This window comes from Scyliorhinus canicula, chromosome 6 (assembly GCF_902713615.1).
Source record: "Scyliorhinus canicula chromosome 6, sScyCan1.1, whole genome shotgun sequence".
NCBI lineage: Eukaryota > Metazoa > Chordata > Chondrichthyes > Carcharhiniformes > Scyliorhinidae > Scyliorhinus > Scyliorhinus canicula.
The window spans coordinates 183,879,969-183,897,497 of record NC_052151.1 but is presented as its reverse complement, the minus strand read 5'-3'; the positions used below and the strand labels follow the sequence as shown (position 1 = coordinate 183,897,497).

General features: G+C 44.3%; 1 protein-coding gene across 1 annotated transcript in view; it reads right to left on the bottom strand.

Annotated features, from left to right (window-relative positions):
* Nucleotides 1-14,671: 14,671 nt before the first annotated feature.
* Nucleotides 14,672-17,529, bottom strand: part of cog2 (component of oligomeric golgi complex 2) — an 86,627-nt gene continuing 83,769 nt past the window's right edge. The window contains exons 16-17 of the mRNA XM_038801066.1: nt 17,053-17,233; nt 14,672-15,222 (exon numbers count right to left, since the gene is read on the bottom strand). Of these exons, the coding sequence (XP_038656994.1) occupies nt 15,130-15,222; nt 17,053-17,233 (274 nt within the window). The 3' untranslated portion in view covers nt 14,672-15,129. The remainder of the gene's footprint in view (nt 15,223-17,052; nt 17,234-17,529) is intronic.

The window sequence follows — 17,529 nt, the reverse complement described above, 5'->3', positions numbered from 1 at the left end:
CAGTCTGAAACAGTATACCATACAGTCTGAAACAGTATACCATACAGTCTGAAACAGTATACCATACAGTCTGAAATAGTATACCATACAGTCTGAAACAGTATACCATACAGTCTGAAATAGTATACCATACAGTCTGAAATAGTATACCATACAGTCTGAAACAGTATACCATACAGTCTGAAACAGTATACCATACAGTCTGAAACAGTATACCATACAGTCTGAAACAGTATACCATACAGTCTGAAACAGTATACCATACAGTCTGAAACAGTATACCATACAGTCTGAAACAGTATACCATACAGTCTGAAACAGTATACCATACAGTCTGAAACAGTATACCATACAGTCTGAAATAGTATACCATACAGTCTGAAACAGTATACCATACAGTCTGAAATAGTATACCATACAGTCTGAAATAGTATACCATACAGTCTGAAACAGTATACCATACAGTCTGAAACAGTATACCATGTATACAGTATAGTGCAGTTTGAATCAGCCGACCATTTGGATATCCTGCAACAAGCAGTCAGAATCAGTATACCACGTAGTCTGCTAACCCAGCACAGTCAGAATCAGTAAACATTGCAGTATACTAACCCAGCACAGTCAGACTCAGTATACATTGCTGTATACTAACCCAGCACAGTCAGAATCAGTAAACATTGCTGTATACTAACCCAGCACAGTCAGAATCAGTATACATTGCAGTATACTAACCCAGCACAGTCAGAATCAGTATACATTGCAGTATACTAACCCAGCACATTCAGAATCAGTATACCACGTAGTCTGCTAACCCAGCAGTCAGAATCAGTAAACATTGCAGTATACTAACCCAGCACAGTCAGACTCAGTATACATTGCTGTATACTAACCCTGCACAGTCAGAATCCGTATACATTGCTGTATACTAACCCAGCACAGTCAGAATCAGTATACATTGCAGTATACTAACCCAGCACATTCAGAATCAGTATACCACGTAGTCTGCTAACCCAGCAGTCAGAATCAGTAAACATTGCAGTATACTAACCCAGCACAGTCAGACTCAGTATACATTGCTGTATACTAACCCAGCACAGTCAGAATCAGTATACATTGCTGTATACTAACCCAGCACAGTCAGAATCAATATACATTGCGGTATACTAACCCAGCACAGTCAGAATCAGTATACATCGCTGTATACTCACCCAGCACAGTCAGAAACAGTAAACACTGCAGTATACTAACCCGCACAGTCAGAATCAGTATACATTGCAGTATACTAACCCAGCAGTCAGAATCAGTATACATTGCAGTATACTAACCCGCACAGTCAGAATCAGTATACTAACCCAGCAGTCAGAATCAGTATACATTGCTGTATACTAACCCAGCACAGTCAGAAACAGTAAACACTGCAGTATACTAACCCGCACAGTCAGAATCAGTATACATTGCTGTATACTAACCCAGCACAGTCAGAATCAGTATACGTTGCAGTATACTAACCCGCAGTCAGAATCAGTAAACACTGCAGTATACTAACCCGCACAGTCAAAATCAGTATACATTGCTGTATACTAACCCAGCACAGTCAGAATCAGTATACGTTGCAGTATACTAACCCGCAGTCAGAATCAGTAAACATTGCAGTATACTAACCCAGCAGTCAGAATCTGTAAACATTGCAGTACACTAACCCGCACAGTCAGAATCAGTATACGTTGCAGTATACTAACCCAGCACAGTCAGAATTAGTATACATTGCAGTATACTAACCCAGCACAGTCAGAATCAGTATACATTGCAGTATACTAACCCAGCACAGTCAGAATCAGTATACATTGCAGTATACTAACCCAGCACAGTCAGAATCAGTATACATTGCGGTATGCTAACCCAGCAGTCAGAATCAGTATACATTGCAGTATACTAACCCAGCACAGTCAGAATCAGTATACATTGTAGTATACTAACCCAGCACAGTCAGAATCAGTATACATTGCGGTATACTAACCCAGCACAGTCAGAATCAGTATACATTGCGGTATACTAACCCAGCACAGTCAGAATCAGTATACATTGCGGTATACTAACCCAGCACAGTCAGAATCAGTATACATTGCGGTATACTAACCCAGCACAGTCAGAATCAGTATACATTGCAGTATACTAACCCAGCACAGTTAGAATCAGTAAACATTGCAGTATACTAACCCAGCACAGTCAGACTCAGTATACATTGCAGTATACTAACCCAGCACAGTCAGAATCAGTAAACATTGCAGTATACTAACCCAGCAGTCAGAATCAGGAAACATTGCAGTATACTAACCCAGCACAGTCAGAATCAGTATACATTGCAGTATACTAAGCCAGCACAGTCAGAACCAGTATACATTGCAGTATACTAACCCAGCACAGTCAGAATCAGTATACATTGCAGTATACTAACCCAGCACAGTCAGAATCAGTAAACATTGCAGTATACTAACCCAGCACAGTCAGAATCAGTAAACATTGCAGTATACTAACCCACAGTCAGAATCAGCAAACATTGCAGTATACTAACCCAGCAGTCAGAATCAGTAAACATTGCAGTATACTAACCCAGCAGTCAGAATCAGGAAACATTGCAGTATACTAACCCAGCACAGTCAGAATCAGTATACATTGCAGTATACTAACCCAGCACAGTCAGAACCAGTATACATTGCAGTATACTAACCCAGCAGTCAGAATCCGTATACATTGCTGTATACTAACCCAGCACAGTCAGAATCAGTATACATTGCAGTATACTAACCCAGCACAGTCAGAATCAGTATACATTGCGGTATACTAACCCAGCACAGTCAGAATCAGTATACATTGCAGTATACTAACCCAGCAGTCAGAATCAGTATACACTGCAGTATACTAACCCAGCAGTCAGAATCAGTATACATTGTAGTATACTAACCCAGCACAGTTAGAATCAGTAAACATTGCAGTATACTAACCCAGCACAGTCAGACTCAGTATACATTGCAGTATACTAACCCAGCACAGTCAGAATCAGTAAACATTGCAGTATACTAACCCAGCAGTCAGAATCAGGAAACATTGCAGTATACTAACCCAGCACAGTCAGAATCAGTATACATTGCAGTATACTAAGCCAGCACAGTCAGAACCAGTATACATTGCAGTATACTAACCCAGCACAGTCAGAATCAGTAAACATTGCAGTATACTAACCCAGCAGTCAGAATCAGTAAACATTGCAGTATACTAACCCAGCAGTCAGAATCAGGAAACATTGCAGTATACTAACCCAGCACAGTCAGAATCAGTATACATTGCAGTATACTAACCCAGCACAGTCAGAACCAGTATACATTGCAGTATACTAACCCAGCAGTCAGAATCCGTATACATTGCTGTATACTAACCCAGCACAGTCAGAATCAGTATACATTGCAGTATACTAACCCAGCACAGTCAGAATCAGTATACATTGCGGTATACTAACCCAGCACAGTCAGAATCAGTATACATTGCAGTATACTAACCCAGCAGTCAGAATCAGTATACACTGCAGTATACTAACCCAGCAGTCAGAATCAGTATACATTGTAGTATACTAACCCAGCACAGTTAGAATCAGTAAACATTGCAGTATACTAACCCAGCACAGTCAGACTCAGTATACATTGCAGTATACTAACCCAGCACAGTCAGAATCAGTAAACATTGCAGTATACTAACCCAGCAGTCAGAATCAGGAAACATTGCAGTATACTAACCCAGCACAGTCAGAATCAGTATACATTGCAGTATACTAAGCCAGCACAGTCAGAACCAGTATACATTGCAGTATACTAACCCAGCACAGTCAGAATCAGTATATATTGCAGTATACTAACCCAGCACAGTCAGAATCAGTAAACATTGCAGTATACTAACCCAGCACAGTCAGAATCAGTATACGTTGCAGTATACTAACCCGCAGTCAGAATCAGTAAACATTGCAGTATACTAACCCAGCAGTCAGAATCTGTAAACATTGCAGTACACTAACCCGCAGTCAGAATCAGTATACGTTGCAGTATACTAACCCAGCACAGTCAGAATTAGTATACATTGCAGTATACTAACCCAGCACAGTCAGAATCAGTATACATTGCAGTATACTAACCCAGCACAGTCAGAATCAGTATACATTGCAGTATACTAACCCAGCACAGTCAGAATCAGTATACATTGCGGTATACTAACCCAGCAGTCAGAATCAGTATACATTGCTGTATACTAACTCAGCACAGTCAGAATCAGTATACATTGCGGTATACTAACCCAGCACAGTCAGAATCAGTATACATTGCGGTATACTAACCCAGCACAGTCAGAATCAGTATACATTGCGGTATACTAACCCCGCACAGTCAGAATCAGTATACATTGCGGTATACTAACCCAGCACAGTCAGAATCAGTATACATTGCAGTATACTAACCCAGCACAGTCAGAATCAGTAAACATTGCAGTATACTAACCCAGCACAGTCAGAATCAGTAAACATTGCAGTATACTAACCCACAGTCAGAATCAGTAAACATTGCAGTATACTAACCCAGCAGTCAGAATCAGTAAACATTGCAGTATACTAACCCAGCAGTCAGAATCAGGAAACATTGCTGTATACTAACCCAGCACAGTTAGAATCAGTAGACATTGCAGTATACTAACCCAGCATAGTCAGAATCAGTATACATTGCAGTATACTAACCCAGCACAGTCAGAATCAGTATACATTGCGGTATACTAACCCAGCACATTCAGAATCAGTATACATTGCGGTATACTAACCCAGCATACTTGAATCAGTATACATTGCAAAGGAGGCACTGGTATTATCACTGGACTAGTAATCCAGAGACTCAGAGCAAGCTCTGGGGACCTGGGTTCAAATCCCACAGCAGATGGTGAAATTAGAATTCAATAAAAATCTAGAATTAAAACTCTGAAAATAACCATGAATCGGGGTTGTCGTAAAAACCCAACTGGTTCACATTACCTGGTCTGGCCTACATGTGACTCCAGATCCACAGCAATGTGATTGACTCTCAAATGGAGGACAGTTGCTAGCCCAGCCAGCGATGCTCACATCTGGGAAATGAATAAAGACAAAAAACAAATACTAACCCAGCACAGGCTGAATCTATTTAGATAGCAGTATACTCCCCCAGCAGTCTGAATCAGCATATACAGCAGTGTACTAACCCAGTGCAGCCGGAAACAGTATGCCATGCCGCGCATTCTACTCTAGTGTGTCAACTTAACTTGTAAGAAGTCTTACAACACCAGGTTAAAGTCCAACAGGTTTGTTTCAAACACGAGCTTTCGGAGCACGGCTCCTTCTTCACCTGAAGAAGGAGCCGTGCTCCGAAAGCTCGTGTTTGAAACAAACCTGTTGGACTTTAACCTGGTGTTGTAAGACTTCTTACTGTGCTCACCCCAGTCCAACGCCGGCATCTCCACATCATAACTTAACTTGTGGCAGAGGTCCCGTGAGGTGAAGTTGGCATTTTCTATGGTTGCATCTCTTGGGCAGGAGCAGCACTTCCTGGTATTGCTGGTTGCTCCTGATTGAATTGTAGCCCCTTTAACCATTTGGTGTCGGCACCTTGTGTTGGGATGCATATAGATCATCTTCCCCATGGACGCCATAGGCCAAGAACATAGCCAAAAATAAATGATACCAGGCTTGTCCAGATATAAACGGTTCTGATGTAAACGGTATCATAATTGTAAAATTTACAGTGCAGAAGGAGGCCATTCGGCCCATCGAGTCTGCACCGGCTCTTGGAAAGAGCACCCTACCCAAGGTCAACACCTCCACCCTATCCCATAACCCAGTAACCCCACCCAACACTAAAGGCAATTTTGGACACTAAGGGCAATTTAGAATGGCCAATCCACCTAACCCACACATCTTTGGACTGTGGGAGGAAACCGGAGCACCCGGAGGAAATCCACGCACACACGGGGAGGATGTGCAGACTCCGCACAGACAGTGAACCAAGCCGGAATCGAACCTGGGACCATGGAGCTGTGAAGCAATTGTGCTAACCACCATGCTACCGTGCTGCCGTATGTGCTGCCAGTCACACAACTCTTTCAAAAAGAATTTGGGAGAGTTCTGAAAAATTAATCTTCCATCTTCAAATGAGTTGACACACTGAATAATTCTGCTTGATGAACTAATCGATTCAGTTCTTCAAATCAATTATTGCTCGTCAGCTTGCAATGAGTGGACATGGGACACATTTTAAAAAAAAAAAAATCATTTTTGGAACGTGAACATCATTCATTTATTGACTGCCTCGAGAATTTTTTTCATTTGTTTTTGGAATGGGAACGTTGTTAGTCAGGCCAGTTTCATTGCCCATCACCAATTTTGTTGCTAATTACTCTCGAGAAGGTGGTGGTGAACTGCCTTCTTGAACTGTTTCAGTCCTGGTGGTGGAGGTACATCCACAGTGGTTTTAGGGAGGGAGTTATAGTGAAGGAGGCTGCCCGGGGAGGGTGGTGTTGAGCTGCTTTATTGAATCATAGATAGTGGCTCGATCTAACAAGTGTCTTGCATGGACATTTCCGAGCTCATTTAAGGGGTAACCATGTTGGGGTGGGACTGTATTCACATATAGGCTCAGCCAGGATAAAGGCTGAAGGTTTCCTTTCCTCAGGGAAATTAGTGATCAGTTAGATTTTAATGGCAACCTGGCAGCTTTGTGATCACTTGTACCAATGCTAGGTTTTTAAGAGCTTTGACATTCTCCTGGGAAGTATACCGCAATGTATACTGATTCTGAATGTGCTGGGTTAGTATACCGCAATGTATACTGATTCTGACTCTGCTGGGTTAGTATACTGCAATGTATACTGATACTAAGTTTAATGTTTCACCTGGAAGCACCAGTTAGCATCACAGTGCCAGGGACCTCTGTTTGATTCTGGCTTGGGTGACTGTGTGGAGTTTGCACTTTCTCCCAGTGTCTGCCTGGGTTTCCTCCCAGATGCCAAAGATCTGCAGGTTAGGTGGATTGACCATGCTAAATTGCCCCTTAGTGCCCAAAAGATGTGGTTTGGTGAGATTACAAGATTATGGGGCTAGGCAGGGGACTGGGTCTACATGGGGCATTCTTTCAGAGGGTCAGTGCAGACTTGATGGGACGCCTCCCATCTCCACTGTAGGGATTCTATAACAAATAAATGCACCAAGGGATATACATTGAATAGTGAAGGTGGTGGTGTGATTGTGATGAGCAGTATTGTCACTGGACTGAGACCGATGGGTCATGTTCTGGGGACCAGGGTTCAAATCCCACCATGGTAGATGGTGTTTGAGAAAAGCTGGCATTAAAAGTCTAACAGTAACTATGAAACCATTTTTGATTGTCGTAAAAAACCTGTCTAGTTCACTAATACCCCTTAGGGAAGGAAATCTGCCATTCAAACCAGGTCTGGCCAACATAGGGCTCCAGATCCATAGCAATGTGGCATACGAACCCCATGTCTGTGTAGGTGCTCCCGTTTCCTCCTAGATTTCAAAGATCATAGAATTTACAGTGCAGAAGGAGGCCATTCGTCCAATCGAGTCTGCACCGGCTCTTGGAAAAAGCACCCTACCCAAGGTCCACACCTCCACTCTATCCCCATAACCCAGTAACCCCACCCAACACGAAGGGCAATTTTGGACAATAAGGGCAATTTAGCATGGCCAATCCACCTAACCTGCATATCTTTGGACTGTGGGAGGAAACCGGAGCACCTGGAGGAAACCCACGCAGACACGGGGAGAATATGCAGACTCCGCACAGTGACCCAAGCTGGGAATCAAACCTGGGACCTGTGAAGCAATTGTGCTAACCACAATGCTACCGCGCTGCAGGCTGCTTACAAGATGTGCAGGTTGGTTGGATTGGACATGATAAATTGCCCCTAAATGTCCAAAGATGTGGGGTTACAGGGATAGGGTGCGAGTGTGGGCCTATGTAGAGTGCTCAGGATATGGGCTGAACGGCTCCTTCTGCACTGTAGGGATTCTATGGAGCGTCAGCCTGCTGTATGTGCTCAAATATCTGGCGAAGATTAAACTCTCAATCTTCTGACACAAGGCGACAGTGTTACCCACTGTCTATTTTCTTTGTTTGGGTATTTTGCACTTTACAACATTCTCGTGTCTTGTTCGTTCAAAGAAACTTGAGTTTCACCCTATTGTGATGAGCAGCATTGTCGCGCTTTGAGTTACTGCAGCTGAGCTCACTTTAAAACACTCTCATATATGTAAACACCACCTGGTCTTGAGGACTTTCACCTGAGATCACTGCAATCCAAACAGAAACATTCAGAGTCAACAATGGCTTCTTTAGTGTACAAACAATCTGTTGGAAATGTTACTTTCAAAGGCCAACAGTGATCTTGTTCAAGTATATTGACTTTATTCAGCAGCAAGGTGGCACAGTGGTTAGCACTGTTGCTTCACAGCGCCAGGGACCCGGAGTCAATTCCCGGATGGGTCACTATTTGTGCAGAGTCTGCACGTTCTCCCCGTCTGCGTGGGTTTCCTCCGGGTGCTCCGGTTTCCTCCTACAAGTCCCGAAAGACGTGCTGATTAGGTGAATTGGACATTCTGAATTCTCCCTCTGAATCCTCCCTACCTTGGGTAGGGTGCTCTTTCCAAGAGCCGGTGCAGACTCGATGGGTCGAATGGCCTCCTTCTGCACTGTAACCACATGCTGGTAGGTGAATTGGACATTCTGAATTCTTCCTCTGTGTACCCGAACAGGCACCGGAGTGTGGCAACTAGGGGATTTTCACAATAACTTCATTGCAGTGTTATTGTAAGCCTACTTGTGACAATAAAGATTTAAAAAATTAAAATCTTTGAAAGATTTGGACAAATTGGATCTAATCTTTTCCTTCATGTACAGTATTAATGCACAAGTGATCATACTTCCAAATGAAGGACAACAGAAGAATAAGGAAATGCAGGAGGAACTTTCGTTAAAAGCTGCCACAAGTGGGTGGACAGATTGGTGGTGGGACAAGAACTCTACAGAGTTTCAAGAAGGAAAGAAGCCGCCTTGGGTGACTGTGTGGTTTTCACTTTCTCCCCGTGTCTGCCTGGGTTTCCTCCCACATGCAGGTTAGGTGGATTGGCCATGCTAAATTGTCCCTTAGTGTCCAAAAGATGTGGTTAGGTGGGGTTACAGAGTTATGGGGATAAGTGGGGGGCTGGGCCTATATAGCGTGCACTTTCAGAGGGTTAGTGCAGACTCAATGGGCCGAATAGCCTCCATTCTGCACTGTAGGGATTCTATAACAAATAAATGCACCAAGGGATATACGTTGAATAGTGAAGGTGGTGGTGTAGTGGTATTGTCACTGGACTGTGACTCATGGGTTGTGCTCTGGGGACGAGGGTTCAAATCCCACCATGGTAGATGGTGTTTGAGAAGAAGCTGGAATTAGAAGTCAAACAGTGACTATGAAACCATTTTGGATGGTCGTATAAATCCTGTCTGGTTCACTAATGCCCCTTAGGGAAGGAAACCTGACATCCGTACCAGGTCTGGCCTACATAGGGCTCCAGATCCATAACAATGCGGTATACTCTTAAATGCCCTCTGAAACACTCAGTTTAAGGGCAATTAGGGATAGGCAATAAATGCTGCACGAGAAAAAAGAAAAAAGATGGGCCAAAGGTCTCCACTTGTCTGAAATTGTTACTTTCATATGGCCTGAAATTCCCTGAAATGGTGTAACCAGAAAGTTACACAGATCCCCTCATTGATAGGTTATTCCAGAATCTCCTGATACAATGTGAAAATGAAATAAAAAATGAAAATTGCTTATTGTCACGAGTAGGCTTCAAATGAAGTTACTGTGAAAAGCCCCGAGTCACCACATTCCGGCGCCTGTTCGGGGAGGCTGGTACGGGAATTGAACCGTGCTGCTGGCCTGCCTTGGTCTGCTTTAAAAGCCAGCGATTTAGCCCTGTGCTAAACCAGCCCCAATGCAACCTGAAAACTACATCAAACACCCAGTGGGGAGTTACACCACAATTTCCTCACGCGGTGTAACATGAAAACTACATAAAACTTCCCAGCCGTGAGTAACGCCAGAATTCCCTCATTTTTTCTTTTAAAATATTTTTATTCTCCATTTTCACATTTTCTTCAGAATTTACACCCCACCAACAAACAGTAAACGGTAACAAATACAATCTCAATCCCCTTATTAACAACAACGATCCCATCCTCCCACCAACCCTCCAAACAACGGCCCACCTGACAACATAAGCATCAAATGAAACAAACCCTCCCAAGGTGAAAAAAAGAAAAAGGAATCAGGATTCGCCTATGGTCAACATTGACATATATAGTCCACCCTCAAACCCCTTCCCCTAATATTCAACGCCATCCAATCCCCGAAAGAATACCGTGAATGACACCCATGAATCCCCCCCCCAGACTCCTCCCCTCCCCTTCCTCTTTTAAACTCCTCCCCCCAACCTCGGTTCCTTCCCCCAACGTTTCACCCCGGCTAGACTCAATGAAACCTATTCTACCAGGCTCCAATGGCCGCAGCCCCTCCCCCCACCTCACTCCCGTTCACTGGCCGGCTTAAACCAGCCAGCGTGGAGGCCCCCGCTCGGGTCTCCTTCCCGCTTGCCTGGTCCCAGGAAAACCAAGAAATCCCCTTTAGCACACAACCCCAGCATACACACCCAAGCCCCAAAGAATCATCTTTGCAAATGAAAGTCCCATCTCTTCCCTTGTCCAAATATACACAGCATCAACTCGTTTAGTACATACACCAACATGCAGTGAAAAAATAAAGTTACACGAGGTGACATCGGTACACGATCATTTCTCAATTCTGCCACATTCCTTCTGCCTTCACAAACTCCTCCGCTGCTTCCGCCGTCCCAAAATAAAAGTCCTTGGATTTGTAGGTCACCCTCAACTTAGCTGGATATACTATGCACTTTGTTGATGTATAGTGCCTTCTTCACCCGGGTGAAGGCAGCCCGCCTCCTTGCCAGCTCCACCGTAAAATCCTGGTATATGCGTATACCAGCTCCAGCCCAATGCACCACCCACTTCTGCTTTGCCCAGCACTGGACTTTCTCATTAACGCTGCACCTACGAAAACACAGTCACTACTCTTGGTGGCTCATAAGCCCGGGCCCAGTCGTTAAAACTCCCCAGAATTCCCTCATATGGTATAATCTGAAAGCTACACGGATTGTCCCATGGCAGGTTTTGCTGAAATTCCCTGGTACAGACTAACTTGAAAGCTAAATCTTCCATTGGCATAGGCCATTTGGTATAGGTCTCCACGACCGACGAGCCTAATCCAGTTCATATCGGGAGTGATCGTCCCCCTCCCCCAATAGCTTCGCCAACATCATGGCAAAATACTCCGTCGGCCTCGGGCCTTCCACCCCTTCAGGCAACCCACAATCCTCAAATTCTGTCGCCTGGATCTGTTTTCCCGGTCTTCCATTTTGGCTCGCAGCCCCTTGTTGGTCTCTAATCACCTTCCGCAGCTCCTTCCCCATCAAGGTGAGTTGATCACTGTGCTGCGATAATGCCTCTTCCACTTCCTTCAATGTCTCACCTTGCTCCCGCACCTCCGCTGCTGTGCTTGATACCGCCGCCCTCACCGGGGCAATCGCCTGCTCCACCAGCACTTTCAATACCGCCCCCATCTCCTTCTTCATCGCTTCCATGTATTTTGTGAACTGTTTTTCAAGTTCCACAGCCATCACCTTGGTCATTTCTTCTGCTGTGAGCGTTGCGGCCTCCCCTGGTGCTCCAGTCTCCGCTTTCCTTACAGTTCCTGCGCTGACCTTTCCACTCACCGACGGACTTTCATTAATCCCTTTTGACAGCCGCTTTTCTCCCAAACTTGGACATTTTTCCTCCCTGTGCCTTCTTACAGCCTTTTCAGCTTCCTTGCCCCCAGGACCGGGTGTTAAAATTTCCCACAATTCCCTCACATGGAATAATCTGAAAGCTACACAGATTGTCCCATGGCAGGTTTTGCTGAAATTCCCCGGTACAGAGCATTGTGGATAGCACAATCGCTTCACAGCTTCAGGGTCCCAGGTTCGATTCCGGCTTGGGTCACTGTCTGTGCGGAGTCTGCACATCCTCCCCGTGTGTGCGTGGGTTTCCTCCGGGTGCTCCGGTTTCCTCCCACAGTCCAAAGATGTGCAGGTTAGGTGGATTGGCCATGATAAATTGCCCTTAGTGTCCAAAATTGCCCTTAGTGTTGGGTGGGGTTACTGGGTTATGGGGATAGGGTGGAGTTGTTGACCTTGGGTAGGGTGCTCTTTCCAAGAGCCGGTGCAGACTCGATGGGCTGAATGGCCTCCTTCTGCACTGTAAATTCTATGATTCTATGAAAGCTAAATCAACCCTTCCATTGGCAGTTACACCAGAATCTCCTGAGAATATCCTACAGGAAAAAGTGGAACACAAGAACAGCTCAAAACAATTCGAAATTGGCATAAACGTGCAAGGCCTTAAGAAAACACAGAAATAAGGCCATCCTCGAGTCTCGCTTTGTGTGTGAAAAGTTAACATTAGGGGGCTTTCAGACCATCACCTATCAATATTAGATAGAGGAACAGAAATCCTGGAAGTTTTATTATATTTAAAACCAACCATTCTGATGTTTCAGCGGTGCATTCAAAAATGAGGGAAGGGGATTCAGGCAGATTAGCTGCAGGGGGCCAAAGTGGCATTTCAGCAAAGTTCTTCAGGTGGCAGAATGGGGCCAGAGCTGTATGTTTTGAGGGTGCGATCAGGGAGGTGGGGTAGCAGGATCCTGCTTGTTGTGAACCCAAAGAGCACCACTTTGGACTCCTGGCAGGCGGCCTCTTTCTCATTGGAGCTGATGTTAAACAGGCCAGGAAGGCCACTGGCCCACATTTTGAGGATGTTACCACTCTACGAGTGCCAGGGAAGGGCCGTTCAACATTGATCTCAGCGAGGAGAAATGCTGAATAAAGTCATAATAAAACGGCAGAAACACGCAGGCCCGTGATCTCTTCTACCACCTAGCATGGTATGGGCAGCACACGCATGCTCAAGTTACATTGACCTGGAACAGGACCGCCATTCCCTCACAGCCCCGGGTCAGAATTTTGGAACCGCTTACCCGGCAGCACTGTGGTTGCATCTACACCACATGGGCAGCAGCAGTTCAAGAAATCGGCGTATCACCATCTTTCTAAGGGCAATTAGGGATGGGCAATAAATGTCAGAGATGACTACATCCCATGAATGAATAAATAAAAAATAACTTTGGCTCCTGGGGCATTTTTAACTTTAGCTATTAATATTAATCCCTTTCACAAGTGGCATCAATTAAAGGAAATTAATGAGCAGCGTTTTTAAGAGGCCTGAGCTGTATTACATAGAATGTACAGCACAGAAAATGGCCACTCAGTCCATCTGGTCCCTCCTGTCTGTGTTTATGCCCCACATGAACCATTCTCTCACCTTATGTCATCTCACCTATCAACATAATCATCATGTTTCTCTCTCCTTTATATACTTATCTAGCTTCCCATTGAATGTATCCAAGCTGTTTGCCAGGACATCACTGCAAGAGTTCCTCAGGCTAGTTCCCTAGAACTAACCATCTTCAGTTGTTTCATCAATGACCTTCCTGCCATCATAAGATCAGAAGAGTGGGGTGTTTGTTCATGATTGCACAATATTCACCATTCATGAGTCCTCAGATATTGAAGCAGCCCATGTCCAAATGCAGCAAGACCTGGACAATATCCAGACTTGAGCTGACAAGTTACATTCGCGCCACACTGCAGCAAGTAACTCACGCCCACAGATGCTGCCAGACCTGCTGAGTTTTCCCATCATTTTCTATTATCTCAGTCTAACTGCAGCAGTGTCAGGTGGAGTCTGCATTGTTTCACATGCTGTCCCACCTAGTTCAAAATATCTTTGATTCACCAGACTTGGGAATTGTACCTGTAGTTTTTGCATAGAGTTACACAATGTATAGCACAGAAACAGGCTATTCAACCAACATGTCTATGCTGGTGTTTGTGCTCCACTTCATCCTCCTCCCTCCCCTTTTCATCTCATTCTATCACCATATTATTCTATTCCTCTCTCCCTCGAGGGTTGGACTATATGAGGTGCCCACCAAGGGAAACATCAATTGGTCAGCAATAGGCTGGGGGTGAGACTTCCACCCTTCAGAAACAAGAGGACTCCCTCAGAGCCTTGCTAGCTATCAGAGGCCAGCGGCACTCAAACACATGGGGAGTGAAGATGTGAGCCTATGCCACTGCTGGTTAAATTCTGCAATGCTGGGGTGATGCCTTTAAATGGGAATTTACATGCACACTTAAGGGCCTCAACTTATGGGTGGCACACTGTGGGTGACTGTCTGTGTAAAGAGGCAGGAGAGCAAGTGGCCAGGAGGCCACTCACTATATTTAACAAGCCTCCTCACCTTCAAACATGCTGTGTAAAATGTAGCCCCTCGTGATTATCCAGCTTCCCTTTAAATGCATCTATGCTACTTTCTTCAACCACACTCTCTCTCTGGTAAGCAAGTTCCACATCGCCACCACTCTCTGGGTAGAGAAGTTTCATGTTGGATTTATTTAAATATGGGAGTAAATCACTGACACAGCAGAAAATATAACACTTTACAAGCTGGGAAAAAAATTCTCTTCGGTCTTCAATTCCACATTCCTGCGAGGAATGGGAAAATAAAATTGCACCTGTGCAATGAAGCCACGGATATCCAACATATGATGTCTCCAGCTCTGCATTCGAAAATCCATAGGAAGCACAGATCCGATATTATCTAACAATATTCCACAGATATTTTTCAGGGATTTACAAGTGGTGATCCACATCTTTACATACAATGACAAATTGAGGAAGACAGGGCAGGATTAACTGTGGTACAGGTCCCAGTGCTGTTAACCATGGCACAGTTCCGATAGTGTTATTGTGCTGGCAGCTGTATAATGCAGGGGACTGTCGATACCTATTGATACCCGGCTCCAGCGATGTCTCAGGCCAGCTACACTGTTGCCACAGCTTTTGCTGCTTGAGTTAATTCCAGTAGAGCTGCTAACTGGGTGAAGGTCGACATCTGCAGGCCCAGCCTCTGGACCTGGGAAACAGACAAACATCAATGATGCAAGTACAATTAGCCACATACCTCTAGAATTGATTTATTCACAACATTAAATTATCGCTGAAACAACACCAGGTTCCAGTTATGAAGAAAGCTTGAAAAGTTGGGACATTTTTCTGCTGAAAATAAGACGGTTAAAGGGGATCATATAGAGATTTTCAAAAATGATTCAAACTTTTGAAAGTGTAAACAGGGCAAATGCCTATCAAGGGACAAATCATCATCAGACAAAGGTGATGGTTATAATTAGGTACAGGCATCCCCACTATTTAACTCACCTTTAAAAAAAAACATAATATTATCTTCTCATGCATTGGCATGGTCCCTGTTTCCAAAGATTATTTTAAGTTATGGTTAGTGCATTCATAACCCCTCCCCTTAGACTTTTAAAATCTAAATCTTTTCTGGCCTACACAGAGTTAACAGCACAGAGCCAGACCATTCTGGTCTACGCTCAACATGGCCCTCCTGGAGGTCAGGAGCTGTTTAGCTCACTCGGCTAAATCGCTGGCTTTGAAAGCAGACCAAGGCAAGCCAGCAGCACGGTTCAATTCCCGTAACAGCCTCCCCGAACAGGCGCCGGAATGTGGCGACTAGGGGCTTTCCACAGTAACTTCATTTGAAGCCTACTCGTGACAATAAGCGATTTTCATTTCATTTTTTCATTTTCCTGCCTACACTATATTTCTCACCCCATTTTCTCCCTCACTGACTTCCCATTGTATCTATTCTAACCACATCCTGTGTAGCAAGTTCCACCACTCTTTGGATAAAGTAGTTGGTTCCTGAATTCGTAGTGACTATCTCAGATTTAGGCAATTTAGTTTTGGTCTCCCCCACAAGCGCGAACATGTTCTAACATCTACTCTATCAAACCGTTTCCTCCGGGTGCTCCGGTTTCTTTCCACAGATGTGCAGGTTAGGTGGATTGACCATGCTAAATTGCCCCTTAGTATCCAAAAGGTTAGATGGGGTTACTGAGTTACGGGGCTTGGGCCTAGATAGGGTGCTCTTTCCAAGGGTCAGGGTGCAGACTCGATGGGCTGAATGGCCTCCTTCTGCATTGTAAATTCTATGATTTTATGAAACCTGAAGACCTGCATTGTCAAACTGGCTTTATGCTTCAAAAGTACTTCATTGGCAGTAAAGTGCTTTGGAACCTCCCAAGGTCTACACCTCTATTTCTGCCCATCACAGTCTTCTCTTCCTTAATGAAAAAGCCGCAGCTTGTTCAGTCTTTCCTGACAGTTTCAGTTCTGGTATCATCCTTGTCAGTGTTTCTTTGCACCTCCTCCATATTCTTTTTTTAACATGGAGATCAGCAGAGTGCACTGGCCAAGTTTAACACAAGCTCCCAGCTTTTGAATTCCATCCCTCTATAGAAATGAACTCCAGTGTTTGGCTGGCTTTATTAACCTGCGCTGTTGCTGTAGAGATTGGTGTATCTGTACAGCCAGATCATCTTTCATCTCTAACCCCATTTAGACAATTACCTCAGCTGTCTGTGACCTTCCTATTCTCCTGCCAATATGCACCAGCTCACACATATCCATATTGAATTATATTTACCAATCAAACATTTATTAATAATTCCTCTGCATTTTGTCACAATAACTAAATAAATAATAATTCTGTATCAATAACACCCCCCTCCCCTCCGTTTGGTGTCATCAGCAAAATTTAGAAATTCCAAACCCTCCTGTCAAAATCACAAATGTAAACTGTGAATAGCAATGGTCCCGATGAATGCCCATCAAACTTCCTTTTCTTCAACACTTCAGCCGGCAGAAGCCACCACCAACTTACTTGATCCAACAGGTATTCAACATCCAAAGCTAGTTGTAGCCTGATTTTGTTGTCATCACTGATGCCGCTATTTGTCCCCACGGTGCTCACAGCTGCAGATTTCCGCGCTTGTTTCAGTCGCTTGAGACTCTCCTCCATCTTTTTAACCGAGCTAAGAACATCTGAAATGGTATCGTAATACCTGGAAAGACGAAATGGAGTACTTTCAAACAACCGATTTTACGACCCATAGACCATTAGAAAGGGAATTCCGGAGTTTAAGCACAGCAAGGTGTGATGCAGAGATGAAAATCGGGCATTCAAAATTGGACGGATGTACAGGTCTCAGGGGGTTAGAGGGCTGGACAGAGATAGGAGGGAAGAGGCTATGAAAACAACACAGAATTGAAAATCGAAAATCAAGGTGTTGGTCTAACGATATGGACAATGTGATAATAAGATAATCTGCTGTAGTGGTGTTTTAAAAAAATACATTTT